At 48.1% G+C, this 26,015-nt stretch overlaps 7 protein-coding genes across 7 annotated transcripts; 4 read left to right on the top strand and 3 right to left on the bottom strand.

The window, feature by feature from the left end:
- Nucleotides 1-1,726: 1,726 nt before the first annotated feature.
- Nucleotides 1,727-2,571, top strand: EPUS_06514 (uncharacterized protein; the record flags this gene model as incomplete). Its single annotated transcript, XM_007804218.1, has 3 exons — nucleotides 1,727-1,816; nucleotides 1,878-1,905; nucleotides 1,976-2,571. The coding sequence occupies 3 exons, from the start codon at nucleotides 1,727-1,729 to the stop codon at nucleotides 2,569-2,571; spliced, it is 714 nt and encodes a 237-aa protein (XP_007802409.1).
- Nucleotides 2,572-3,051: 480 nt separating this feature from the next.
- On the top strand, nucleotides 3,052-4,309 carry EPUS_06513 (uncharacterized protein; the record flags this gene model as incomplete). Its single annotated transcript, XM_007804217.1, has 4 exons — nucleotides 3,052-3,321; nucleotides 3,375-3,748; nucleotides 3,826-3,875; nucleotides 3,927-4,309. The coding sequence occupies 4 exons, from the start codon at nucleotides 3,052-3,054 to the stop codon at nucleotides 4,307-4,309; spliced, it is 1,077 nt and encodes a 358-aa protein (XP_007802408.1).
- A 3,026-nt stretch (nucleotides 4,310-7,335) lies between these two features.
- Nucleotides 7,336-8,124, top strand: EPUS_06512 (uncharacterized protein; the record flags this gene model as incomplete). The annotated part of the gene is made up of 1 exon (XM_007804216.1): nucleotides 7,336-8,124. One exon carries the CDS (start codon nucleotides 7,336-7,338, stop codon nucleotides 8,122-8,124), a length of 789 nt encoding a protein of 262 aa, XP_007802407.1.
- A 156-nt stretch (nucleotides 8,125-8,280) lies between these two features.
- EPUS_06511 (uncharacterized protein) lies at nucleotides 8,281-10,421 on the bottom strand (the record flags this gene model as incomplete). Its single annotated transcript, XM_007804215.1, has 6 exons — nucleotides 8,281-8,980; nucleotides 9,098-9,198; nucleotides 9,250-9,270; nucleotides 9,337-9,674; nucleotides 9,710-9,913; nucleotides 10,025-10,421. The coding sequence occupies 6 exons, from the start codon at nucleotides 10,419-10,421 to the stop codon at nucleotides 8,281-8,283; spliced, it is 1,761 nt and encodes a 586-aa protein (XP_007802406.1).
- A 2,489-nt stretch (nucleotides 10,422-12,910) lies between these two features.
- On the top strand, nucleotides 12,911-14,710 carry EPUS_06510 (uncharacterized protein; the record flags this gene model as incomplete). The annotated part of the gene is made up of 3 exons (XM_007804214.1): nucleotides 12,911-13,230; nucleotides 13,280-13,528; nucleotides 13,582-14,710. The coding sequence occupies 3 exons, from the start codon at nucleotides 12,911-12,913 to the stop codon at nucleotides 14,708-14,710; spliced, it is 1,698 nt and encodes a 565-aa protein (XP_007802405.1).
- Nucleotides 14,711-14,830: 120 nt separating this feature from the next.
- Nucleotides 14,831-15,921, bottom strand: EPUS_06509 (uncharacterized protein; the record flags this gene model as incomplete). Its single annotated transcript, XM_007804213.1, has 4 exons — nucleotides 14,831-15,237; nucleotides 15,294-15,544; nucleotides 15,606-15,716; nucleotides 15,791-15,921. The coding sequence occupies 4 exons, from the start codon at nucleotides 15,919-15,921 to the stop codon at nucleotides 14,831-14,833; spliced, it is 900 nt and encodes a 299-aa protein (XP_007802404.1).
- Nucleotides 15,922-22,345: 6,424 nt separating this feature from the next.
- Nucleotides 22,346-25,720, bottom strand: EPUS_06508 (uncharacterized protein; the record flags this gene model as incomplete). Its single annotated transcript, XM_007804212.1, has 4 exons — nucleotides 22,346-22,397; nucleotides 22,453-23,231; nucleotides 23,279-23,951; nucleotides 25,371-25,720. The coding sequence occupies 4 exons, from the start codon at nucleotides 25,718-25,720 to the stop codon at nucleotides 22,346-22,348; spliced, it is 1,854 nt and encodes a 617-aa protein (XP_007802403.1).
- Nucleotides 25,721-26,015: the final 295 nt, after the last annotated feature.

Here is a 26,015-nt window from a genome sequence, read left to right as displayed (position 1 = left end):
ATGTAGAAGACAAATCGTGCGTTACACAGGGATCTCAGCCTCACTTGGCTCCAGATTTTTGGGGTCTCAGATGGAAAAGAAGGCCCCCCGGCCACTCAGAGTGCTTGTTATGTGTACGGCTGCCACGATCCAGAGCGCGAACCCACATCGTATTCAGGTCACGATCGCTCCTCATGCACTTTGGCTGGCCCCGGCCATCATTGGAAAAAAATGGGTCCGGAGGTCCCGAATCTGTATGCAACCACTGTGGAAATTAGATAATACTAGGGATTAATGTTCGGACCGTCACTCTCGGCAAACCCCGCGCCAAGAGTTCCAAAGGCAGTGGTACAAGTACTAAGGAAATTGACCAATCATGGCCTACTAGTAGGCAGCCCTGTGTCTTTCGTCGTAACCGAAAAGGCCCCCAAGAAAGACCCAAAAAATGACTCAATATAAGCATGATCAAATTTCGGGACGTATATGCGGCCGCACCATGTGTGATGAGAAACACTAAATGTGCATAAACGGCGCTGTAGCGTCGACCATTACCAAGGAAGCAACCTTCCCGTATTTAGTACATCGCGTCCTCATTGCCGCCCAAGGCAGCAAGGATCATGTCGTGCAGAATCCTTACCCTCATTCTTCACTCCTGGCCCGTCACTACTAAGTTAGTAGAAAGCTGCAGCGGGATCTAGGTGTCTTGATCCGGACTAGTGCGACAGACGCAATTGCTCAAGTCCATGCATGTTAAGACTGACTTAGATTATTTATTTTTATATATCTCTAGTTATATAAATATTTTATCATGAATGAAATTACAAAATTGAATTCTTATATATTTGTTTTATAAAATCATATTAAACTAAATTTTTATTTTTATTATTATATTCTTACATTATTTATTATCTAAATCATGATTACTTATATAAGTTAAGTATATTTTCTATGTCACCAAATAGATTACTTTGAAATATCTATAGTTATCTTTATTAGTTGTTTTGTTATATAAGTACTATTTTAACTGATTTCTAGAGTAATTAGTGAGATAGTGATCCAACTTCACAAAAGAGTTACGCCCAAGTAACCAAAGTTACTTGAATGCAGTTGGAATAGTATATTAATCCTTAATCCAGATGCCCTAGAGAGAGTCGGACCACGACTCCATCTAGGCCCCAGGAGGCCTCCATGTCAACTCCGTGACAATTAGATTATTCATCAAAGATAGAAGTTTTTGAGTTTTTATAAAGTTTCTAAGATACTTATTGTCGAATGACAGGTGCGCTCATTAGCGCTCATTGGTTAGAATTTCTACGCGAAATCCCTGCGTTTCGCCTGCTTTTGATTGGTCAATTTCTACTGCAATTTCGCAGCTAATTTCGCTGTGCCGTACAGCACAATTTGTACTTATTAATCCCTAGAACGCAGTAAGCATTAGATTAATACTGTCAGAGACGGTATCCCGCGATTACTACCCCAAAAGGACTGTATTCCCTGTTCTGCTCAATCAGCAGGTAAACCAGGGTTTGTGGAGACAGGTAAGGCTTCCCATTACGCCCCGGGTCAGCCTACAGGACCTACAGGGGCCTGACGAACACTACCAAGGTACGGAGTAGTCGGTACCGGTTTAGTAAACGTACATACAGTGACAAGGTGGCGCGCTACTGCCCAAAGGCCACCCTCCACCACAATCTCGACCTCTTATCAATCAAGATTCCTCGGCTTCAGACTGCCATCTACGGTTATCATGGCAATACTAGCGATGCAGAGCAGGGAAAGCAGCTCCGGCAAAAAGCGCAAGGTTCTATGCTTGCACGGCATAGGCACCAACAGTGAAGTAAGACACATGCTCAGACTCGACCACACTACACCCCCGCGAATGCGGCTGAAGCTCACAGATGGGGCAGATCTTCGAAGCGCAGACGGGTAAGCGGGCACAGCTGTGAGAACTACGCACCGGGATGACTTTGAAACTAATTTTGACATGCTGGCCCAGCTGCCTTACGCTATCGTCTGGGGCCAGCGTTCGAGTACGACTTCATTGAAGGTTCATATCCTTGGCCTGCCGCTCCAGGTATCCGCGAAATCTTCGGGGCCCACGACATGTGTTATTCCTACCATGATGGTTCGGCCCCAAGCGCTCTGGAGGCAGTGCAAAGTCTGTCCGAATACTGCAGAGACAACAGTCCCTACGCTGCCGTCATGGGCTTCTCCTCGGGTGCCGCACTCGCCGCCACTCTTCTCATTGCAGAGGCGGGAGATGAGGGGCTCAAGAAGGAGCAGCAAGCGACTTTTGGCAGTGCCATCTTTCTATGTAGCACCCAACCCTACGACTGGCGCGAGCTGAAAGCAGGAAGAGTTCGCTTCCTGGATGGCCAAGATGCGAGCGAGGCGATCTGCATCCCAACGGTGCATGCCTGGGCACGCAACGACAAGGAATATGCAGAACAAGGGGTCAAGGTAGTGCAGATGAGTAAGTTAGCAAAGCGAACCGAGGTGATTCACAACGCAGGCCACGGGGTTCCAAATCATGGCGAGGCCTTGGAAAGGTTGGCGGTTGCTGTGGAAAGAGCTACGAGTGGGCTGGCATAAGGAGGTTCACGACACTCACCTGATTGACTGACGCATTTATTCTCTTTCAGTTTTCTACAAGGTTCCTAAGGTGCGGCCGTGCATTCAGGCTGCGTACCAGGGTCCAGGATGCTGAGTATCATGGGTTATGGCGTCTTTTCAAGACATCTGTTACACGACATAACGAGCTAACTTGTTCTGGCATGTCAACTTCGTTCGTTGAATCGTTGTTCCACACTGCCTGCCAGTGATAGATCGTAACCTGCATTCTTCAAAATCTCGTCAATTATTACCCTGTTGTCCGCCCACCACAGCCTTGTTGTTTCTCGGATCAATTCATCCTCTGCTCCTGCTACAAGCACGCAGTAAGAGCCACAATTGTTCAGCCTCAGGATCGCATTGAATCTTCGTTAGCACTTCACAACAGCTTTCGACTACAAGGCTAGATCTTACGCAATCCGGTCCACTTCAAAGGACAGTCAAAAAGTTTATTGCGCAAAGATGATTACCCAGATAGCCCCCATCAGTCATGACTATGTCGTTCTCATCAGCGTCACATGCATATTTACTTCCTTCTCGACTATTTGTGTCGTCCTTCGTTACTACTCACGTCGTCTAAGCGACGGCTTTGGCTCAGATGACTGGGCCGCCATCGGTGCGCTCATCTTCGCCTTTGGATTCCTCATCGCCAATGTCCTCGCCGCGACAATCGGGATGGCTGGCTATCAGCAGCATGAGATTGATATGGCACACTTTCAAGCCTACTTAAGGGTATGTGGCAGCATTACATTGCATCGAATACTTTATAACATTGTGCGGTCCAGTGCTTATTGGCCAACAACATCGTCTACAATACCTCTATCACCCTCTCCAAGCTCTCCGTCGTCCTAATGTACCGCCGCTTGTTTGCTGTCCGATCCTTCCGGATCTGGTTATGGCCAGTCTATTTTCTTTTGGCGGCGTACTGGCTATGCTGCTTTTTCGCCGAGCTTTTTGCATACACACCGGTTCAAGCGCAGTGGAATCCATTGATGCCTAGTACGCATATCGATTTATTCAAGTTCGGGCTGGCTATGGCTGGTTACAACATCGCCATGGATGTCCTAATTTTGACCATGCCGCAATTCCGGGTCTGGCGGCTCTGCATTACGAAACAGAAGAAGGTTCTTCTCTCCGTCGTCTTCCTGCTCGGTGGATTGTAAGTGCTTCATCCATTAATATCCAATTCATATGGGAGATGACAAGCTGACCTGCTTACGGTGTCTGTATCGCGAGTACTGTGCGCCTCATCTATCTAGTAAGGATCGATTACGCTAACCCGACCTGTAAGTTCATCTCTGACTCCGCTGCGCTCAAGTAGTAATTCTCCGAAATAGATACGCTATCTGTTGCAGGTATCTGGACAGCCGTTGAGGTCAACATGGCCATTGTCTGCGCGTGTCTACCGACGCTTCCGCACCTCTTCCGCCACTGGTATGACGCCAAGCAGCCTAGCCAGAGTATGAGGTCGACTGGTTCCTTGGTGGGCCGTAAAATGGTCGCCTGGATGAAGACCAGCAAGAGCGACAGTAGCGCAGCGTTCTCGGAGTTGGAAAGAGGTTGGGCCTCAGAATCATCCACCTCTGGTCTGCGCCCAGAATCCGGAAAGGATGACTCCTCGCCAATGCGCCGATTTGACCGTTACCAGCTGTCAGACCTCCAGAGCGTGCGTGTACACGAAGATGCTGGGGTGGACGGATCGACCAAAGCGAGGTCTTGAACCCATTGCATAAAGTACATGCGCTTCTCTAGACACGCGGGTCTACGCGTAGAGCACGTGGAATAGCGGTAGCGCTCTGTTGTATAGGTGGGTTATTGAATCTATTTCTGGAAGGTATTTGGAGTCACTATCTGTAGTATACGGCTAGCTGCTGGTGCGGAGCGTTTGAGAAGCATGTTTTGAACGGACGGGATCGGAGGCTGCCGCAAATGCAGTTGAGCACGATCCAGTCGGATCCAGAGAGTCCGGAGGTCTGGAGGTCTGGAGGTCCGAGGCCGGATCCAAGAAATCGTTGCCGATCCCATACAAAAGCAACTGGCCACTATTCTGCGGCCAAATTCGTACGCCAACAGGCCTATATCAACGCCAACGAGGTCAAATTCAGCTATATCTATACAATTTTACTAGTATTTCGTCATTCTACCCTCATTTTGAAGAACAGCCTCTAATCTATCGTGCATAGTCCACTTGCGACCCTTCTCAGTGCCCCATACGACGCGATTTATCTCCTTCTGCGTCAATGCCTCCCATTCGACTTCTATTGCTCTCTTGAGATCCTCCTTTGTACGAGGGCAATGCTGTCGTACACGCTGTTTCAAAATGCGCCATATATTCTCAATTAGTGAGAGATCAGGGCTAAATGCTGGCCAATCGTCAATATAATCAAGATCTATCTGATCTTTATATAGTTTTACTCGATTCTCCTCGCTCTGAGTACTATAGCCGCCATCATTATCCTCTTGAAAGATAAAGCCATATATTCTCAATTGGTGAGAGATCAGGGCTAAATGCTGGCCAATCGTCGATATAATCGAGATCTATCTGATCTTTGTATAGTTTTACTCGATTCTCCTCGCTCCGAGTACCATGGCCGCCATCATTATCCTCTTGAAAGATAAAGCCCTGCCCTTTAGCAACAGCTTGGTCCCTATACTCCTTAACAACAGGCAAGATCTTCTTAACATATAGCTCCTGGGTCATATTTCGCGACTCATTCTCATCAAGGCCATAGAAGATGAGTTTGCTCTTGAAATTCCAGCCAATACACGCCCAAACGTGTAGCTCACTAGCACCTGTTTTGAACTTTTTCTGTATACAATCTGGCTGAAATCTCTCTCCTCGACGACGTAATACCCACGCAGCTGTACGAGAGTTATGATGAAAATGCGATTCATCTGAAAAGCGTACATATTTCCACTTCCAAGCAGGCCAACCAAGATATTCTTTCGCGAAGGCTATTCGTCGTTGACAATCGCTTATTTTGAGCCATTTCTTCTGCGCTGCACGATATTTTCAGAGGCCTTGTTGCTGCAGAGCTGTTCGAAGAGTATTGACGCAAACATTGAGGTTATAGCGCTTGATTTGCGTCTCATAATCAAGCTTGCGAATGCTATAATGACCTGCTAGGTCTTTAATAATTTGATCAAGAGTATCTCCAGGGATTTTTGAGGGTCTCCCTGGTCGATTTTTGCCTGTACGGCGTTCATTATGACTTCGTAGCCAATAGCCCTGGGTTCGAATTGGTATACCAGTCTCTTTTTCGACGGATTTGGCTGAATATCCCAATTCTGTACGCATTTGGAATACCCTTACCCCGTTTTAGCAATCTATGGACTATTAACTTGTTCTAGTTTCGAGCCATTGCATATAAGAGTTATAATAAAAATGTAATTTATCTAAAAAGTGTATATATTTCTACTTTTAAGCAGGCTAATTAAGATATTCTTTTATAAAGGCTATTTGTTATTAATAATTACTTATTTTGAGTTATTTCTTTTGTGCTATATAATATTTTTAGAGGCCTTATTATTATAGAGCTATTCAAAGAGTATTAATATAAACATTAAGGTTATAATGCTTGATTTATATCTTATAATTAAGCTTACAAATATTATAATAATCTACTAGATCTTTAATAATTTAATTAAGAGTATCTCTAAGGATTTTTAAGGGTCTCCCTAGTTAATTTTTGCCTGTATAACGTTCATTATGACTTTGTAGCTAATAGCCCTAGGTTCGAATTAGTATACCAGTCTCTTTTTCAACAGATTTGGCTGAATATCCTAATTCTGTACGCATTTGGAATACCCTTACCCTGGCTGGCGTAGGATACTCCCCATTACCCTTCTTGCCGCGGGTATCTGGCGCTGGTGAGGGCGTACGACGTTGACTGCGAGTAACGGCCATGTCTCTGCGAATTTGATGCGAAATGAGTGCTAATTAGGGCAGTAATGCTCAAAAAACGCGTTGAAATAGCCCTGTTTACCCCCTATTTAGTGGTGGAATGATTTTGTATGGGATCGGCAACGATTTCTTGGATCCGGCCTCGGTCCTTGCTCAGGCCTGACAGTTACTGATATCGTCTGTATACAAAGCCATCCTTGGCAGTAGGATTTCCAAGTACAGTAGCTGTTGATGAGCAAGGCTGCGACTCATGCCCTGGGATTGTTCGGCAAAAGCTATCCCTCGTCAATACAAGGATTTTAATTATATCTGCTCCTGCAGCGCATTGTATCAAGGAGCTCCCCATCCCTGCACACTACCAGCATTGCCACCACTGCTCCCAGGCATCGATGTTCCCCATGCCTCGACGGGGACTGAGCATGCATCTCGATCTTCCTCTCTGGATTGTGTCACGTGGTGTGATTGGACGCCTGGTGAGCCATAATCCACCACTAGGACGAGGAGTTGTATGATGCTGTTCCAGGTGCTGGCACCACCGAACAGCATTCTGACACGGTCACAGTTTGACCTGCTCACTCGCAGCCCCTCCTTGCATAACGCGGCCTGACCACCGAAAATTGCTATCTAGACGAGGCAGTTAAATATAACATATTGTACCCGTCTGTCTTGAACTCAACAGATGCTACACACTTCACCATTTTCATTCATATCCCAAGTCTACCGGACCCAACTTGGCCGCCTAGCTATCGCTCTTCAACAGTGTCCCGTCCCTATAGGTTCACTCCTAAACTTGCCCCGCAATACTTAACGGCGTGAGCGTCATGTCAAAAGCCACGCCAACAATGGCCCAGCCAGCCACCACCGCAGCCACCAATACTAGTACCACTAAGCCCACCATCGTCCTCACCCACGGCATCTGGCACTCGCCACTCACATACAGCAAATTCACCAGCGCGCTCCGAGCCGCGGGCTACGATGTCCACGTCCCCTTCCTGCCCTCCTGCACCGGGGCGCGTCCCCCCAAGGCCAGTCTCCCCGAGGACACGCAACTGGTGCGGCGGCTCGTCGAGATGCTGTGCGACCAGGGCCGCACCGTCATCATGGTCATGCACTCCTACGGCGGGGTGGTGGGCTGCAACGCGCTGAAGGGGCTGGGCGCCAAAAAGGGCGGCGGCGTCGCCCATCTCGTCGCCGTGGCCGCGCACCTCCACCCCGTCGGCTTCGGCATCCTCGACCTGGTGCGCGAGATGGGCAACAAGGACCTCATCCCCGTCGCCTTCGACATCGCGCCCGACGGCAGCTGCATGTCCAAGAACGTGCGCGCGTCGCTGTTCAACGACCTGGCCAACGAGGCCGAGGCCAACGCCCTCATGCGCACCCTGTCGCGCGCCAACCTGGACTGCATGGAGGCCAAGGTGCAGTTTGAGGCCTGGAAGCACATTCCCCTCACCTATGTGCATACCACGGCCGACATGACTCTGCCGCCGCATTATCAGAAGCGCATCTTGGAGAAGATGGAGAAGGCGAAGGTCAAGGCGAAGGTGGTGGAGATGGATTCGGGGCACTCACCCTATGTGACCAAGACGGACGAGCTGGTTGCGCTTGTTGAGAAGGTGGCCGCGCATCCATAGCTCCGATGCTTTGTACTTTGATCTCAATCGCGAGTAATGTAGCACCTACAAATCTCTTCACCAAGCCAGCTAGCTACTTCTACAACCTATTTCTCCATTCATCACCGATGAGCTCCCCCATCCGCTCGAGTGAAATCTGCCACGAAAAACACTACGCTACATAGCCTCCCGCTTCGCTTCGCGCTCCTTAAACACCAGCCGCAGCGGTCCCGGCGTACTGGTAAAGTAATCAACCGTCTCCGCAAACATGCGCGTACCATCTTCACCCGGTGCGAAGCCAACATCGAACCTCGTCACGACCGCGGCGACCGCGACTCGGATCTCCAGCAACGAGAGCTTTTTGCCGATGCACTGGCCCTTCCCAGCACTCCACGGCATGTACGCATCCTCGTCGAGGATGAGCTCCGGCCGGGTGGTGAAACGCTCGGGAAGGAAGTCGTTCGGCTGTGCGAAGTTGCGCGGGTCTGAGACAGACAAGCGCGTCAGCTCTTCATTCAATGACGCCGTGCAAAGGTTAGGGGGTTGGAAAAGACTGGCCGACAAGCGATTCGGTGGTGCTAGCGCGTACTTACCTCGGAATAGACTGTACTGCGGCACCAACACTGTCGTTCCCCCGGGAATGTGAGCGGTGCTGAGGGTGAGGCCTTCCGGTGGGGTGATGCGGAGCCCGGCCGCTGGTACGGGTGGGTTCAGTCGAAGCGTCTCGTAGATGACGGCTGACAAGTGGTCGAGACGGGCTAGGGCCTTGTAGTCGCGCCAGTCGATTTGGGCGAGCTCGTTGCGAACCTGGCGTAGGTGCTCTGGATAGACGACCAGGTAGTAGAAGATGTTTGTAAGGGCTAGACGCATTGGGTCACTGGGAGTGGAGGGCAGAGTTAGCTAATGGATTCATATTTCTCAGACTGAGAGCCTTAGAGGAAGAAAAGGGGGTGTGCCCTCTACTGAGAGGCTGATAGTCAAGACGGAGGCATACCTTCCTGCTGCAATGAGTAGTGCGAGATCTCCCATCATGAACCGCCACTCGGCTTGGAAGCCGCCGTTTCGTCGTGCATCTTCGACGACATAGCCGAGAACCTAAAGAATGATATGGGCGATATATCTGCGGCTGCATTCCATTTGACTTACATCTTTGATTTCGGATTTTGACTATGATTTTCTTAGCTAGCTACTTCTGCAGACTGTATCTCGTCGTTTTGGGTTCCAGGTACTCACCTCAATCTTGTTCTGCAGTAGATTTGTTGTCCACTGTAAGAACAACCTATAACTCCGGAGTCGTTCGATATAAGGTATCGACATCATAAGGTGCTTCATCCACGGAGCAGCACCGATGGGTCCAAGATTCCGATGAGCGATGTGGTATAAGTGGTGGATGTCATTCGGTTGGCCTTCTAGAAGCCCGAAGTCAAAGCCCATACCAAACTGGCCCATCAAGTCGAAGGTATAATATTCAAACCAGTCTGAAACGTCAAGAGGCTCGTTCACGCGCTTCTCAATGGCCGCCACGAGCTTGTCTCCGTAGGAGTAGACCAGACCTTCCTGCTTTTCTAAGGCTAGCATCATTGTCAGAGACTCAAACCAGACTGACAAAGGGCTGGGGTCGGCTTGCATCTGACGCTGAAAAACTGGTCCCAGATTTTGCGCCTTCTAGTGTGCATAGCAGGATCTCTGGTTGTGTCAAGTGACTCCATAGGCTGTAGCAGATCATAATATGGGGACTTGGTGCAGTTCGACTGAGAGTTGTAGACCTGGTGGAAGGCTTCCACCGTGAAGAGGGTGATCTCATTGGGACCTGTTGGACCATCAGCCGCCTCCTCTATGAACTATAGCATCTGTAGTCGCCGCTGTCCTCGATTTTGACGACTTTTTTTTTGGCGAGAACATACGACGAATCTTTACCTACCAGTCCTTACGATATCTCCATACTTTTGACGCTCTCTCTCCAAGACCTTGAAGTTGTCAGGCTTCGTCATGCTCCACACGTGAGACAGCTTAGATAGCTTCCAAGAGAAGGACCCAGGAAACCTCCTGAGCGGCGAGAAGAACAATCGATATACGGCAATGCTCGTCATCATGATCCCAACGTAGATCGCGGCCAGCGTCATGGTTTCACGGCAGGCATTGCTGAAGGTGAGACCCTCAACGTAACCCTTTGCACCGGCGACGAGAATGCAAAGAACAATGTGTGTCTGCGCGATGTGCGCTGCTTGCAAATCATGTTCGCCGTGGACAAAATAGCACCAGTGAGCAAGGAAGCCTGCTGTTGCGGCGCTGAGTACCTGGTTCTGGAAGCCCGTCATGATGGAGTGGTGGTCGGGTTGAGTTTGTAGATGATGCCTTTGCTCTTCGACTGTCGAAGTGCTAAGGCTTCTTCAGCATTGTTCTTACAGACGCCGACAGAGGTCTCTGAGCATTCAGTCGAGGTCCTCTATCAGCCTAATCCGTTTGGGCCAATGGCTTAGGAGTGCGGCACCGACCCCAGCTGTGGACCATCCTGCTCTCTCGAGGCTCGATGCAGTCTTCAACTGGGATTCAGTGATGGCCATTCGGACCCCTGCAGCAGCCGTCAAGGACTGCAACCCTACAAATTCAGAACACCAATCGTGGGGTCTTGCAACTCGTGAGTTGCATGCAGACTGCATGCTTGCTAAATACAGCTTTCCAAATTGGAAAATTGTAAGCCCTGTAGCGCTCACGATTTTACACCGAATGATAAAAAAGAATATAAAGAAGTATTTAAAAATCTGTTTAAACTTAGAAATTCTAAAATCTTTATACTAATTAAATTCTTAATATTTAATATATTTTTGATTCAAGAGTTGTATTACTAATTCATCATTAATAAAGAGTTTTAAATATAGTATTAATAGTAAGATATCTTTTATTTTAAATTAAGATTATTTTATTTAGCCTTAAAAATAAACTTTTTAAATTTATAAACTAGTATTAAATAGTATATATTAAATTTTTTAAATATAAGACGACTATATTATTATAATAAAAGATAAAGTAATAATAATAATAATTGGACACAAAATATTTATATCATATTTATTAATAAAATATTTTAATAAACTTGATCTTTAGTCCTAGGGTCAAAGATGACAAGCTCTGCGGACTGTAAACCCTGTTTCATCAGGAGAGTACTCCTTGATTGAGATCATTATAAGGTTTGAACCCATGTCTTTAAGGACCTGATCGTATAATGCTACTTTATTAGGATGGGTAAGCTTGCTAGCCCAAAGCGATCACGTTCTCACCTGTCACTGCGTCAATAGGCGGAGTAATACTAGTGGTGATCAGACACTAATGCTCTTGCACTACCTATATAGAATACCTTGACGAACCTGACGTGCATAACAGGACCTGTCGACCACAGCTTGTAGAGATCTCTATGCTTAGTCTAGTCTGCATATAGGAATATCATCTTCAAGGATAATACCCTGCAACGGAGGGGCCATCCGCCGCTGAAAACGATCGTTTTATGAGGTTAGACCTTTGGCCCCTTCGGCCCCATTTCAGGCAACCAGCCGGCGCTTCGGTGGCACCCTGGGTTGGGCGTTTGGACTTTGATCGCCGTCGTCATGCGGAGCCGTTGGAAACCCTTCTGAATCAATTACATGCATCGATGGTTCTAGACACTTGCCAAGAACAGTAGGTATATCTTACTAGTACTAATACGGAGCTGTGCATCAAAAGTCTTTACTATACGCTAAATTTAAAGCATCACTAAATCTAAGTTTTAGCGTTACGTAAAAGCCGCGCTATAGAAGTAGAGCCCTAGAGCTGCTGCTGTGACCTTCTGATTTTAGAGACACCTATGGCCCTCTTCTAAGTCGTTTCACGTGGCTTGCAAGTCAGCGTCTAGCCAAGCATCAGCTACCTGCACCCTGACTATTATTTACGCCCCACGGTCTACTAGTAGTAAGCTAGTACAGGAAGGGCTAGATAACACTTATCGTAGTTAGCGTGTATTGAAGATTTTTGATGCACGACTCCGTACACGTACATACGTATTCTGAACTTACCTGTTCATCCTGGTACATCTCCGCCCCCAATCTTCTCCATACATAAACCCTAGCAATAGTGGATCGATTGGGAGGCGTTAGAAGCTCAGCTGCATGTCATTCGTGTTGTCGGCTCTCAGCGCATCATGTGCCACCACACTAGGGCCCCCTACACCTGCTTCACACTTTGTCAATAAGGTGCGTCCGGCGGTGCAACACACATCTTCATACAAGGAAGCCAGCCTATCACAACCGCAAATCCGACTTATTATCAGCTTCAATGCTGAATTTTCATGGGAAGCCCTGTCTGCAGCCGCGGCACGGCTGGAAGTACCAATCTGGAAACGATGGCTGCTCTGTGGAAACTGTTTGTCATGAGCGCAGTTCAGAACTTGGCGCATCGATTCGATCCACCGGGCAAGGCATATTTCACGCGGGTCTCAAGTGGCCGGTATTCATCAAGAGCACCCTGTATGCCTTAGCTGAAGCATTTGGCTCGCCTTGGCCTTTCCTCTCCCATGAGTGGCTCCCATACGCGCACGAGAACTCTTGTGGTGCGTGATCGGAGGCTTTTGGACAATGCAACGAGCATCCCCGATATCAGACATGGACAAACCGAGCCGCTCCTATGCTGCCCATATATGCCTTGTTCGATAATGCGTGAATAGCGGCTTCACGACCTTGGGGTCCCACCCTTGATCAGTTTTCTACTTGCTTTAGATACTGTTCTATTTCCTAATTGTTCATAAGCGGAAATCTCGGAGAAGATTGGGGTGTCGAATATGGCAAACGCCAAAGCAGCAAGTCCAGGACACGGACTTGCGAGCTCACCATACCCGGTCTCAGGGTCCTCTGATGGCTCTAAAGCGAATAGTGAACAGCATGATCATGGATCAGAGCATCACCCGAGAGCAGGCATGAAGAGCTTTGCTTGGCCCTTGGTGCTGATATCGATACTGTGTTCTCACTTCCTCTACGCTCTTGACAACACCGTCGTAGCGAACGTGCAACCGGCCATTATTGCAACGCTGGGCGAAATAGACAAGCTGCCATGGATCTCTGTGGGGTTCGTTTTCGCTGCGGCAAGCGTGACGCTCACATGGTAAGTACTCTTTCATACTCAGATACCAAAGCTCCTAACCGTAGCATAGGGGCAGATTGTACGGACTGTTCGATGTTAAGATTACCTTCATGACCGCAGTCTTCGTATTCGAGGTAGGTACAGCTGTCTGTGGTGCGGCACCGACCATGAATGCTTTCATAGTTGGTCGCACCATCTGCGGCTTAGGAGCTGGAGGGATCTACACGGGCACAATGGTAGTGGTTGCGGCGTTCACTTCGATCAAAGAGCGACCAGCTTACCTAGGGATGACTGGTCTTACCTGGGGGTTTGGAACTGTGTATGTTGATCATGACCTCCGCCTAGGTTCCACTCAGCTAACAGACCATGAAGACTAGGGCCAGTTATCGGCGGCGCCTTTGCAGATAACACGCACGCCACGTGGCGTTGGGGCTTCTACATTGGCCTCTGTGTCGGCGCTGTAGCCGCGCCAGTATACTTCCTACTGCTGCCAAGATACGACGTCCGAAAAGGCACGCCCATGTTGATACGGTTCTTTGAGTTCGACCTTGTGGGATCAGTATTACTGATCGGCGCTTTCGTCTCTGGGACCTGTGCAATCGATTTTGGCGGATCTCTGTACGCATGGAGCGACTCGCGTATCATTGGACTCTTCTGTGTATTCGGTGTTCTCTGCATACTCTTTACAGCGCAGCAAGGGTGCTCCATACTGACGAAACCCGAGCACAGACTGTTCCCGGGAGACATGCTCAAGTCTCGAGATATGGTCATCCTGTTCATTCAGGCCTCAGCATCAAATGCCTGCGTTTTCATTCCGGTCTTTTACATCCCACTTTACTTCCAGTTCGTTCGTGGCGATGGCGCTCTGGAGTCAGCGGTCCGGCTGCTGCCATACGTCTGTGTGTTTGTCGCCGCCGCAATGTTCAACGGTATCTTCATGACGAAGACTGGCTATTACCTGCCATGGTACATTGTCGGCGCGGCACTGTCCCTTGTGGGAGGGGCACTGATGTTCACAGTCACCCAACATACAGCCCCATCCCGCGTGTATGGCTACAGCGTGCTCATTGCAGCCGGTGCAGGCTCTGTCAATCCCGCCTGTTGGGCCGTCTCTCAGGCAAAGGCTCCTCGCGGCAACTTTGTTCAGGCGAGCGCTTTCATTGGCCTCGCGAACGCGCTGGGCCTGACGCTAACTTTGAGCATTTCCAACAGTGTCTTCGTGAATGTCGCGACGAAAATGGTTGCGACGGTCTTGCCGAGGTTAAATCGTACGCAGGTGCAGGCCGCCATCGCTGGCACTGATGCACATGTCTTCCAGACGCTCATGGATGACGAGCGTATGCGGTGCTTGGATGCCATAACATATGCACTGTCGAGGATCTATATCATGCTGATTGTTGGGGCTGCTACATCCTTGGTGTTTGCAATGCTCATGAAGTGGGAAAAGGTTTTTGTGGATCCAGAGAAAGAGCAGCAGGATGAACAAAAGGCACAAGTTTAGGTAGACTGTACATCACGCTCTGCATTGTATTCCATTGAAGCAACGAGGGCCGCGAGGTCATTAAGACCAAGATGACTTCTTCATAAGACGTCGTGACCAGTGAGTACCGAGGTTAACCACTCATGCATCATGCGGTCTCGTTCCAAGTACGGTATACCTCGTGAAAGCCCAAGCAGCACCTTGCCGAGTCTCGTCAGCGACTTTCGACAACAGCTCTGGAAGCTCCTGTGCAAAGGCCTTATCCTTCGCCTTTGACGCTATTACCTCGTGCACCATCAGGTTACACTCGTGCATGGCGAGCGCTACCCACGGCTTAGCTTCTCGCACATCGTACTGCACGCAGTGGAAGCCGGCACTTCTAAACAGAGTCGGGAGCTGACTGACCCACGTTGGCTTGAAGCGCGCATCTTGACCTTGTGCGATCTTCAAAAGTCGACTCAAGGCATGCGTAGAGATACTGGGATCTGCCTTTTCAATGCGAAACGATGCAATATCAGGTTCATCCCATTGAAGATGACCACCAGGCTCTGTAATAGACTCGTCAGAACCCTTGAAAACTACGCGTCTCAGGAGGTAGTCATACTGAGTAGCTTTGCAAGCCTCACCAGTATCGCTGGGAGATCTTCGTCCAACAGCACGAAGGCGAACAGGCGAACGTGGACAATGTCGTAGACTCCTAACAGCTCCTCAGGCGCATCTGTCTTGATGTTCCAATGAATGGTGTTGACGTTCGCTGGTAGCCATCTTCGCGGTGGCAGCGCGTCGAATGAGATATCCAAACCATCGAGCTGCACGGTCGCTGGTAACCGGTCGCTGAGGTCTGTAAGCCAGACTCTGCTCGCGTTACTTTAGCGACGTCCCCAAACCAGGAATTGATCCAACATCTTCGACGCACCCGGTTCCAGTCCCCACGTCTGCAATCTTGAGATGAGGATTACTGGTTGGAATAGCGGGATGCACCAGATATCCGAAGATCTCTCGCCACAGATAATGCTGCAGATTTATACTTGTTCATCAGGTCAGGCCATGGATGCTCGGTTCGAGGACGGCTGGCGGTCTTGCGCAGCTCGGGGTACGTACCGGTTGTTGTCGAGATAATCCCGATTGAAGATGTAGTCGTCGCTCCGACCTTGTGTCATGCTATCCGCAGTCGATGAATGCCTAGATGCCATTAAGCTCGCATCTCGAGATCCCGTCCCTAAATGGTTCATTGTCGTCCGTGTTGGACTGCTGAGCACATGACACTAGCTGCCTCAGTTCTCAGCCGTACTTTGTAGCTCGGACGATGACTAGGTCAATATGCGCTAGCACATCTAAGGACACAAACCAAAATTATAGCCTGATTGTCATTCTGCCTTATATAATTAATGAGTTATACTAATTTAGGCTAAAATTATATATATTAGCTTAAAATTAATATTAGTTAAAGAATTATATAATATTAAATTTATAGATTATTCTGTAGATTATTCTGTTATAACTGCTAAGCAAGATACTTGTTAACTATAGAAAAAGAAGACAAAACGACTAAACTATCATAGCGCTATTAGGAATTGAACCTAATTTATTTTTATCCCCTCACTGTTGTGAGGGACAGGAGGACTCTGGTAGATCATTCTCTTGTTTGGCAGCTTCCTTGTTTGGCAGCTGCCTTGTTTGACAAGCTGCCTTGTTTGGCAGCTGCTGAGAAGGTTCTACGTTCTTCTATGGCACAAAGGCCTCGGCCTTTAGCGGGTTTTAGGCCAGGCTTAGAATAGTAAAACCTAGCCCTTATATGTTCGACAAGGTCAAAAGGATGGGGCGGTCATGGCTTGAGGATCCATAGGGGTTTTGGGAAGAAGCTGTTGAATTGCCTCATGGAAGTGGAGGAGTCTACTCACACCCGCAGACGTGTATACCTACACGAGAAGGATGAATGGGAAGCGACATGGCGTAGGCCGATTGCGGATCGTGAGTATGGGCTATTTTCCGAGAACAGCAGATATACCCGCAGAGCGCGACTCGGCGAATGCTGAGCTCCATCAACGCTTTCCAGAAGACTAGGGACGCAGCGGCAGATTCTGTGCAAGCAGTAGACGACTTCCGGCGCGACGGTGAGCTGTATATGGGGGGTTATGGTTGGCCTGCTGGATGGGAGACTGGGTTTTAACTCCAAATGAGGCTACATTGGTATTGGGCCCAAGCTCACTTCAGTTCGAAGACCTGATATGTGTATTACTCAGCACATATGTTCCTTGCCGCAGTGCTATCAGCTCATCGGCGAATGCTATGTTCACCGGTGATGGATGGTGAGGTGGTGGAGGGCAATCCATCTGGAGGAGTTTATACAGCTACTAGTAAGTAGAAGCACGTACGAGTTTTATGTGTCAGAGACTTTAGATCGACACTTGATGGTGAGTGATTATTTCAACTGGGCTTTTCTAATAGAGAGTCGTTTGCGCCATCCATTCCGCCCTTCTTGCCTTTCCACCGGCAACCTAAATTCGAGTTTCAGAAATGCTCTAACTACTACTAGTTTCCCTCCGGTACACATCGATTCCCTGACCATACGGGAGTGCGGGACCGCTGCCGTCAAGATGTCCTACTTCCAGGGGGGGAGACTTGGCGGCGATTTGGTAGATGCCTGAGAAGCCCTCCGACCATTTCCTCCCCCGGCTCCTTCGCCAGAGTCTGTTCGACTTCCTGCTGCTCCTCGAGCTTTGAGACCGCCTGGAGGTCTTGAAGGTCCTGTAGTTCCGGTATATGTTGCTGTTTCATTGTGGGACTTAGAGGAAGATTGTCCTGTGGTGACACTTGCATTCGACGTCCTGCGACCTGTGGGCTTGGATGCTGAAATTCTTGTGTCCGCCAAGGTGTCTGCTAGACCTTCAGCTTCATTCAAGTCTATATCTCCCAAGCGTGAACTGTCGCCCACGCTCGAAGCGAGACTTGGTGATTTGAGATCAATAGAGCCTTGGCTTCTGTTCCTTGGAGTCCTTGGTGTTGACGGGCTGCCAGTTTGCTGCGCTGCGGTTGAAGATAGACTAGACAGCGACCCTCTATGAGCAGTTTCTCTGCCCAGCCATCTCATGCCTCTGACACTTGTAGCGGTTGGCCTCGGCGGACAACGTTCTGCAATTCGGGGATCCCTCTTACTAGGTTCTCCGCTACTTGTGACGTCCTCCATTGCATTGATCAGTGCGGTAATCTTATCGACTTGGCCCTCATTACTCCACCTTTTGATTTGGTTTGTCATGTCGCGCTGAAAGTCCTTGTCAGTGAGCGACCTGTCATCGAACTCTCGTCTCTGCGCTGGCGTAGCTTGGCCAGTAATTATGCGATTGATAAGAGTGACTATGGTTTGCCCAACGGCTTCGGTCAGTGATCATACAATTTATGTGGCTGGTCTAACGGAACCATCAAAACGAGAGATATTCGATTGCACATACAGGAACCGCTCTTTCTAATATATCTAGATCCGGACCTGGGTGAGGAACTTCCAGTAGCCAAAGACATTTCACTTGAAAACAGATCGTAAATGCAACTTCTCAATGGTAAAGCTTGCCTCGTGAAAAGGATCAGCAAAACAATAATATATGCACACCACGCAGCCCAGGTCAAACACCAAGTAAGACGACGATGAACGGTAGTAAAATCACCTCTTTATGATCACCCCATCCGCCCTCAGAGTATCCAGTCTGTGCGAGCTCCGCATCTGTTCTATTGACTCACGACTCACTCTGCGTTTTCGGATCGTTTTAAAATTCTACACTTTGGGACGATCATGGGTGCGAAACACATCGGGTTCTTTGTCGGAGAAGCCATAGCTGCGATCAGATCGGATTACATGCAAATCCGCTCCGACTTCCTGTCAGATATTCTGATTCAACATTTCTCAACTGACCATACGTAAGCACTCGTGTAACACTCTCCTTCGCGATAAGCATGCTTTTTGTTCAATGGCAGCTCCTGCAGAGTGACTTCTTATGCGTGCGTAAAAGTTCGGCATTCAGGGCTCATGTGGGGGAGTGAGAGGTTGGTTTCAGCAGCCTGAGAAAGTATAATTGACGATCAGACATAGTTCGCCGGACTTGTGAAATATAAGGGAACACGGCAGATTTCTTTCTTGCGAAGTGGCGTAATTGAGAATCTCTGCCTGCTTTAATACCACGACTGGGGACGAGGTTTCGTTCTACCAAGCCATCAAAATCAAAGGAAAGAATAAAGATTGCAATAAACATATATCCCTAACCTTGTGGTAGATGTGTATGCAGGGCAGCCTGAACCATCAATGTCTACGCAGCCATACCTGGTGAAAACAGATTTGAAACACTTCTAAGGCTGTCCGCCAAGCAAATTTTGTCCACCTCAATTTCACAGATCTAAGTTATGTTGATGACGTTCTTCCGGTGAATGACTCGTATGACAGGATGGTTTGACTGCAAGCTCGACCTAACGGTCGAGCTTGTGACAAACCAAAAAGGACCACGGGATGGTCTCAAAACAGACCAATCATCGACTGAGCCAGCGTCATGATTTTCAACGGCAGTCTAAATCTCCCATAAGACCAAATTAATAGCCCGTCGAAGGATCAAAGATCTACACAACGCGCCCAAAAGCGAGCAGGAATCAGATCCTGTTACAGTATGACTCCGGGAAAGCTACGTACCACGTGAACATTTTTCTTCCGCACGAGACATATTGCAAGGCACGGAACGAGGAATCACAACTATATAAATACCATCACCTTTTCCACTCAAACAGCCGTCTCTCCAAGATGATTCAGCTTAGTTTTACTCTTTCAAACTCTCTCGACGAGACAGCAACCAAAGAAATAACTGCTGCTCCCCAAAAGCTCGACGACAGAACTATCCTCACCTCTCGCAATCCAATGACCGGTGAAATATTCTTTGGTTCTCCTAGTGCGGGCCAGTCTGACTTAGATACGTTTGGAAGGGTTTTCAAGAATTGGCTTCGAGATCCGAACCCCTAAATTCTCACGTACCATATGGTCCTCGAATGATCATCAGGTCATTTGCGTGGGCGGCTCTCCTCTTCTCGTCAGCCACTTTTGCCGCCCCTGTCTCTGAGAACCCGCAAATTGTCGCTCGTGCAACTCTCGACAGCGGGTCGACTGGTCCTTCAATTGCTACAACCCAGGCATGCCTTGCCGTGGCATGGGAGATACGAGCAGTGGTGGGAGCCAGCCTGTTGGTTGCTCACCTAACTCCGCAAGTAGCTACTCTCAATGTCGGATCTAAATACTCCAGCGGGTATGTTATAGTGGCCTGGGTGATCGTCTGGAGGATATGAAAAATTTTACGAGGACTGATTTGCCCACTGACTTGCACTCATTTGAACAGACGGAAAGTCAATACGTTGGTATAGCTAGGAGAGTATTACCCGGCGCATTTGAACAATTGCCTTTTAGCCTTTTTAGATCCGGAATAAGCCTGCCTATGTAACGAATAAGAACAACTCCCACATTGAGCAAGCGGCACCGAACTACCGGTCAGAGCACCGGGGGCTTCCTGGTTTGGTCTCTGGTAGTACCATTGTTAGTGTTCAAATTGACGATGACGGATAAGAGCTTATAATTGGCAGATAAGCGCGCGGCCCACCAGATTATGCCCAATCAATGTCGCAGTAGAAAAACAAATCTGAATCATTAAGCCAAAGATGACCTAGCAAATATCTTTAATGGGTTTAAGGTTGCAATAGATGTCTGTCATTCGTTGAGACTAATTTAGACACTTGCGCTACTGAGTTTCAGCCACCAATGAGAAAAATGTCAAAATTTACGTCAGAAAGGTGGATAGGCAATTCCATTACCTACTCGATGAATCATTTGGTCCTAGGTCGGGAATTGACGTCTTCTGCCGTGAAAGTTTCTCCTGGAAGGAAACAGGAGGGTGTTCTCTCAAAAGTAGAGAGTTCCCCGCTGCCTTGAGCTATCTTAAAGGGCAATGGTTGTCTCACAAAGAGTACTTCGTTCATGTGTAGACTGACCAACAACTCAATTTTAACATTCGAACAACCTCGGTTGCAGAGGGGTTACATCCACAACTAAAGAATCACATTCTAACCAGTACGGAAGATCTCGAGCGGGTTCATAACCATATATCTCACTATTTGATTGAGATCAGCCTCTGTGGGTTTGACAGATTACTAATCAAACTGAAGTCTTGACAGAAAAGTCTCTTATTTTGAAATATTTAAGGATATTTTTCTATAAGATAATAATAGTCTTGGCGGACCCTTGGTCTGGATGAGAATTCAAGTAAACCCCTAAAATATATTGCTTGCTGAGATTTGACTTGATTTGATTTGATTTGACAAATCGGTTAAATAAAGCAAATTACGGTTTTGATTAAATAAGTAATCCAAGCAAACCAGGGCTCGATTTGTAGAGTTGATTTGATGGATACCCTGACGAGCATGAGGGTAAGTAGGACTAAATAGTGAGAATACGACCCTTTTCGGACTTCCGCCGCTGTGTTGGGGTGTTCAGGTGGGACCAAAGTGTGCCGTTACATTCTGCCCGTGAATTTAGATCCGGCTTCAGACTCCCGGTTCTCTCTGATACTGCTGAACCTTGATCTCCAATTCCGTCTTCTCTTAACAGACGTTGAAGTCGCTGACACGCATCTATTAATTGACACAGTGGAGCAGTACTTCCTTTTGCCCGTGCTCAAAGCAAAACCTGGATCCGTACGCTTTAATCAGCTCCTACCTGCCTTCGTTTGAGGTGTTAATACTATCTGGATCAGGAACAATAATCTCTTTTCTAACGTCTGGTGTAACATGCTTGGTCTTCGTCGCAGAAGTGCCGTCCTTGGCCCCTGTCCCACAATACAGAAAGCCCAGCAGAGGCGGAACGGAAGCAATTCGAGGAGTATTGAGGCCATCCGGACAGTAGGGTCAGCAAAAGCCTCTGGCTCGGCGCACGTCTCCTCCATCGTGAACAACCAGAAGACCGAGGGCGTCAAGATTGGACTGTCTGAAAGGAGTCAGTATTAGTAAGGTACATTTCACCGTGCTCGTCACTACAAGTATCCTTGCGGCAGTCTCTAGAAAATGCCCTAGGGGATTGGGATATGCAATGAGATGGTATTCTTGCCACACGCTTTTAGATAGTTGCTAAAATTAATTCACCAATTCTTCATACGTATTTTCAGGTAGTGTAAAGTTGGGAAGGAATGGGAGCTGCGGGAATTAAAATTTTGGATGTGACGCCAACCCAATAATGGTCCATCGTACCCTTCTTGGTTATAGCCTGCTCCGACTTGATGTTCTCAGTCAGTCAATACACTCTCCAAGCGTCTCCCAGAGTCCTCTTCCTTTCTGCTCTTCGCCTTTTCCGCTTTTGGCTTTGTATTCAGCGCCGTGTGTAAACACGATTCAGGGATGTAGGCCTTATATCACGTGCGATACCCTGACTAAGCCGCCCGTGTTGCCGTTGCCCCAATAATCGGTAATGTGAACAAGGAATTCTTTCATATGGACCTGATTAGCCACGGCCGTGGACCGTACTGCGTGATTCTTCCGGCTTCTCTCTGTATATAGGTATGAGGTTATAGGGGTGACTGAATGCCCTCTGAGGCCTAGAGGCCTGGTACGACGATTCATCTGCCCACCCATCCCTTTATCATGTCTTTAGCCCCTTGCGATAACTCCTGGGTAACGATTGTGGATGGGCGAGAAATGGCTGGTACGTTGTTAGCCGTTCCGCATCACATGATGAGCTAAAGCTTCTTGCGTACGAAGGTACTAACCATCCGATTTCGGCTCTGGATTGTTGACCCGAGCTCTTTTGATCAAGAGGTCCTGCATCATTCTCGGCCTGGTGCTCGTTATGACTCGTTTCGTTTTGACTTATTGGATCCCAGCATACATGCTCAAGAGCCTGCTCTGCTGACCAGCGTTCTTCAGGTTCCCACACTAGTAACTTCGAAACCAGGTCGACCAGAGGCTCGTCCTCAGTTATCTTGTAACAGTGAGCACGAAGCATCTCAAGAATCGCCATGTGTCGGTTACGTGTAATTTGAGGATTATTAGTGTGATAGCCATCTAGACCAGGATATCTGGCAACAGAATACCCCAGGATTTCCGCAATAGCGTAACCATAAGCCCACATGTCGATCTTTGCAGTGTATGGGCCGTCTGTAGATATAGTCCACACTTCAGGAGCTAACGTACAGATTGGACCGATAGTTGTAACTGTAGAGCTGGCTGCTTCGATGGCTTTGCCATAGTCGCAGAGTGAAGCTTGAGGGGGTTTCACTGACATGATCAGTATATTCTTTATCCTGATATCACGATGCATGATGCCCATTGTGTGTAACATCCTGATGCCTTCGAGTGGTTCTCTTAGCAAATGCAATTTAGTCCTCCGAGGAAATTCTGGACTTGACCAGAAGTTCAGAGTGAAGTCAGAGCGTGCGTATGGCATAAATATATAGAATCTTTCTAATGTGCCACAGCCATTGGGTCTACCGTGCTCGCATTGGGCTTCCAGAATAGGAAGGAGACCTCGTTTGTTCTGTGGTGTATTAGATACTAAAAGGGTGTTGCTAGGATTCGACTTACAAGAAAACGCCTCCCCATCTCCACCTCAGCCATAGTCTCAACACACTTCCTTTGGCTATTGATACGGAGTTCTTTAATAGCGATTGGATTCCCTGTCAGGGTGTCTACTCCCTGAGTTATCCACCCGAATGCTCCAGATCCCTGTGTCTCGAACTCAAGACATCTGCCTCTGAGCACGTAGCTGTCTCCCGGCATCTTCTGAAAAACCAGCTGTACAGGTTCTTTGCTTGAGGATATCTTCTTCAGAAAATTATTCCTTCGATCAAAGTACGCCGTTCTATGTTCTTTCTCAACCGTATACTCCAACTCATATTCGCATGAACCAGCCCGAAGCATTGTAGCAGGCTGATACATCAACCGTTCTTCTTGGTACTCCAGCTTCTCCCATTTTCCACCCACCTTGAACTCCACCGGTGCTTTTTGGCTCCCTGCTCTGAGCATAAGAAATCCTGATCTGAGATTGAAGATAAGGACCATGTGTATGCCGGCCAATGATTTGCTTAGAAGGTCGCCCGGTCTCGCCAACAATATGTCGACACCACGATTTGCTGGCGATTTCCTAGATCCTTTTCCAACTCTCCAGCCTAAATGAGGCAACTCCGCAGTCCGGTCCTCGTGGAAGGAGAGCACAAAATGCCCTGCCTGCTCTACACCTTTCACTCGAGAATCTTCGCTATCAGTTTCAGGGTAGGTGTCATACTCGGTGGATTCTTCTACTGGCTCGCTCGAAGCTCGGGGCTCGAAGCTCGGGGCGATATGTTGACCTTGCGCTCTATGAAACGCAAATGGAATGTTTTGTTCTGTTCCACGTAGAAGACTGTGTCCGAGAACAGCACTTGAGCGACACGGTTGCGGGGTACAAGTCTGGCAAAATCGCCATTGAATGCATAACTCATGTCTTGCTTGCAGGAGTGGATCATAAAGTCTTAAGAGAAATATGGCGCCTTAACCGGGTACAGGTACTCGGTAGATTGAAATATGCTGCTTAGATTTGCTTAGGCGTAGTCAATTAGTGGAAGGAAGGCTTTTCTTAGGTTATGAATATCTTCACAAAAGTAGATATATGAGCAGAGATTAATTTCTCTGTTCGCTGATCATAAATCTTACTTGGCGTTCTGATCGTTGATATATACAAGAATGGTTTCACTCAGGAAATAAGAGCTTCGATCATGTTGCCGATTGCATGGAGGCCAAATGAAGAAAAGACTCTGCACTTAGCCACTATGCTTTGGGGCCACAAATTCACAAATTGTGAAAGATGCAAAAAGAGTGATCTTTCTCAACGGTATCGTGGCGTTCCTCCAATAACTCTACACTCCAAACCTAGCGAGGCTCGAGTTAATATCCGAGATTATTAGGTACCATAAGCTAAGGACCTTTTCAAGATCTCTCAAGCCACTCTTGAGATCAACAGACTAGCATCGCCTTCGGCGGTTCATGCCTCATCGCCCTGGATAACTTCCGAACATCCTGTAAAGGTAACGTGTACACGATCGACGGTATCACGACAGGATGGCGAAGAGCGTGGGGTTAGCTGTAGTAGCATGAGATCAGTGAGTAATTTTCACTCCTGCCCTACATGCTAGAAGTTTATGGCAAGCTGAAACCCAGCTGCCCACGAAATTGGTTTGCGTTTGCAGAGCCAGCTGCAATATACCACCATTTCTCAAAATTGTACACGTGACAGCGTGGAGGCCTTTTGCACGCCTTGTAAATCTTGGTACGATATGTATATTGTGCTGTGGGCTGATCTCCACCATAAGGTGAAAGAGCACTTTTTTTTGCTATACCAGCTTCAGATGGCACCGAGGTTGAGGCAGTGTCGCAGTAGGAACGGATGGTTGAGTATGTGCTGTCAGCTTTTCTGGATTCGATGGTGATTTCGGTGCTTGTGCTGTTGACGAGATCTTGTTCTATGTGAAGGGAGGGCTCTTAAAATGCTGATCGCGGGAGTGGTAGAGAGAGACTGTGGGGTCTTGCCGTCGAGACCAAGCTCATAAAACAAAGACGCTGTTGAGACTTTAGATCGAGTCAATTTTGTTAGGCGTGAGATCAGCGGAAAGTAGGTCTCAATGCCTCTGTCTAGACTCACCGCTTCGAAACTGTTGCAGCAGATCGAGATCGCGTTGTATGAACCTTCGAGTTCTGTGAAGGAACAGGAGCTGCGATTCTTTGCGAATGGTCAAATCTCGGCTGGTCAAGTCCTTGTCCCTGTCCTTCGCCTCTAGGTGTTAATGGTGGGCTCAACGGGGCAAGATGAGCATCGTCATAATCGGAGTCTGACCCCAACTCTGACCACGCATCTGGTGCACTAGCAATTCGGGCAGCGTGCGCAGCGCGGTATTCATCTACCCCTTCGTGAAGCCGATCGAGATATTCTTGGGAGTAGCCAAGCAGTCTATGAAATGCATCATCTGCTGCTCGATCCCATTCCCACGACATTATGTTGATGGATGTTAGAATTAATCGTGATCCGGAGGACAGTTGAAGAACTACTAGTAGTCAGTGTGTATCAAATCAATCGTGCCAAGACACATCGTAGGGCTGAGATCGAGTCGTCCATCTACTCGAGCACCGAATCAAAGCTGAAATGTGGCTTATGGTCTTCCCTACCTTCACGCAACTCAAACGCACAAAAACTCTATGCTGTTGCAGCACATTCTCAAGGGGAAGAAACGGGATACATCCGAGAGGTTAACTTCGCTCTGAATGTCCGGACAGATTGTTCCCTGAAGCA

Source organism: Endocarpon pusillum (assembly GCF_000464535.1).
Source record: "Endocarpon pusillum Z07020 unplaced genomic scaffold scaffold3018, whole genome shotgun sequence".
NCBI classification, from domain to species: domain Eukaryota; kingdom Fungi; phylum Ascomycota; class Eurotiomycetes; order Verrucariales; family Verrucariaceae; genus Endocarpon; species Endocarpon pusillum.
This window is presented reverse-complemented; position numbering and strand designations above follow the sequence as displayed.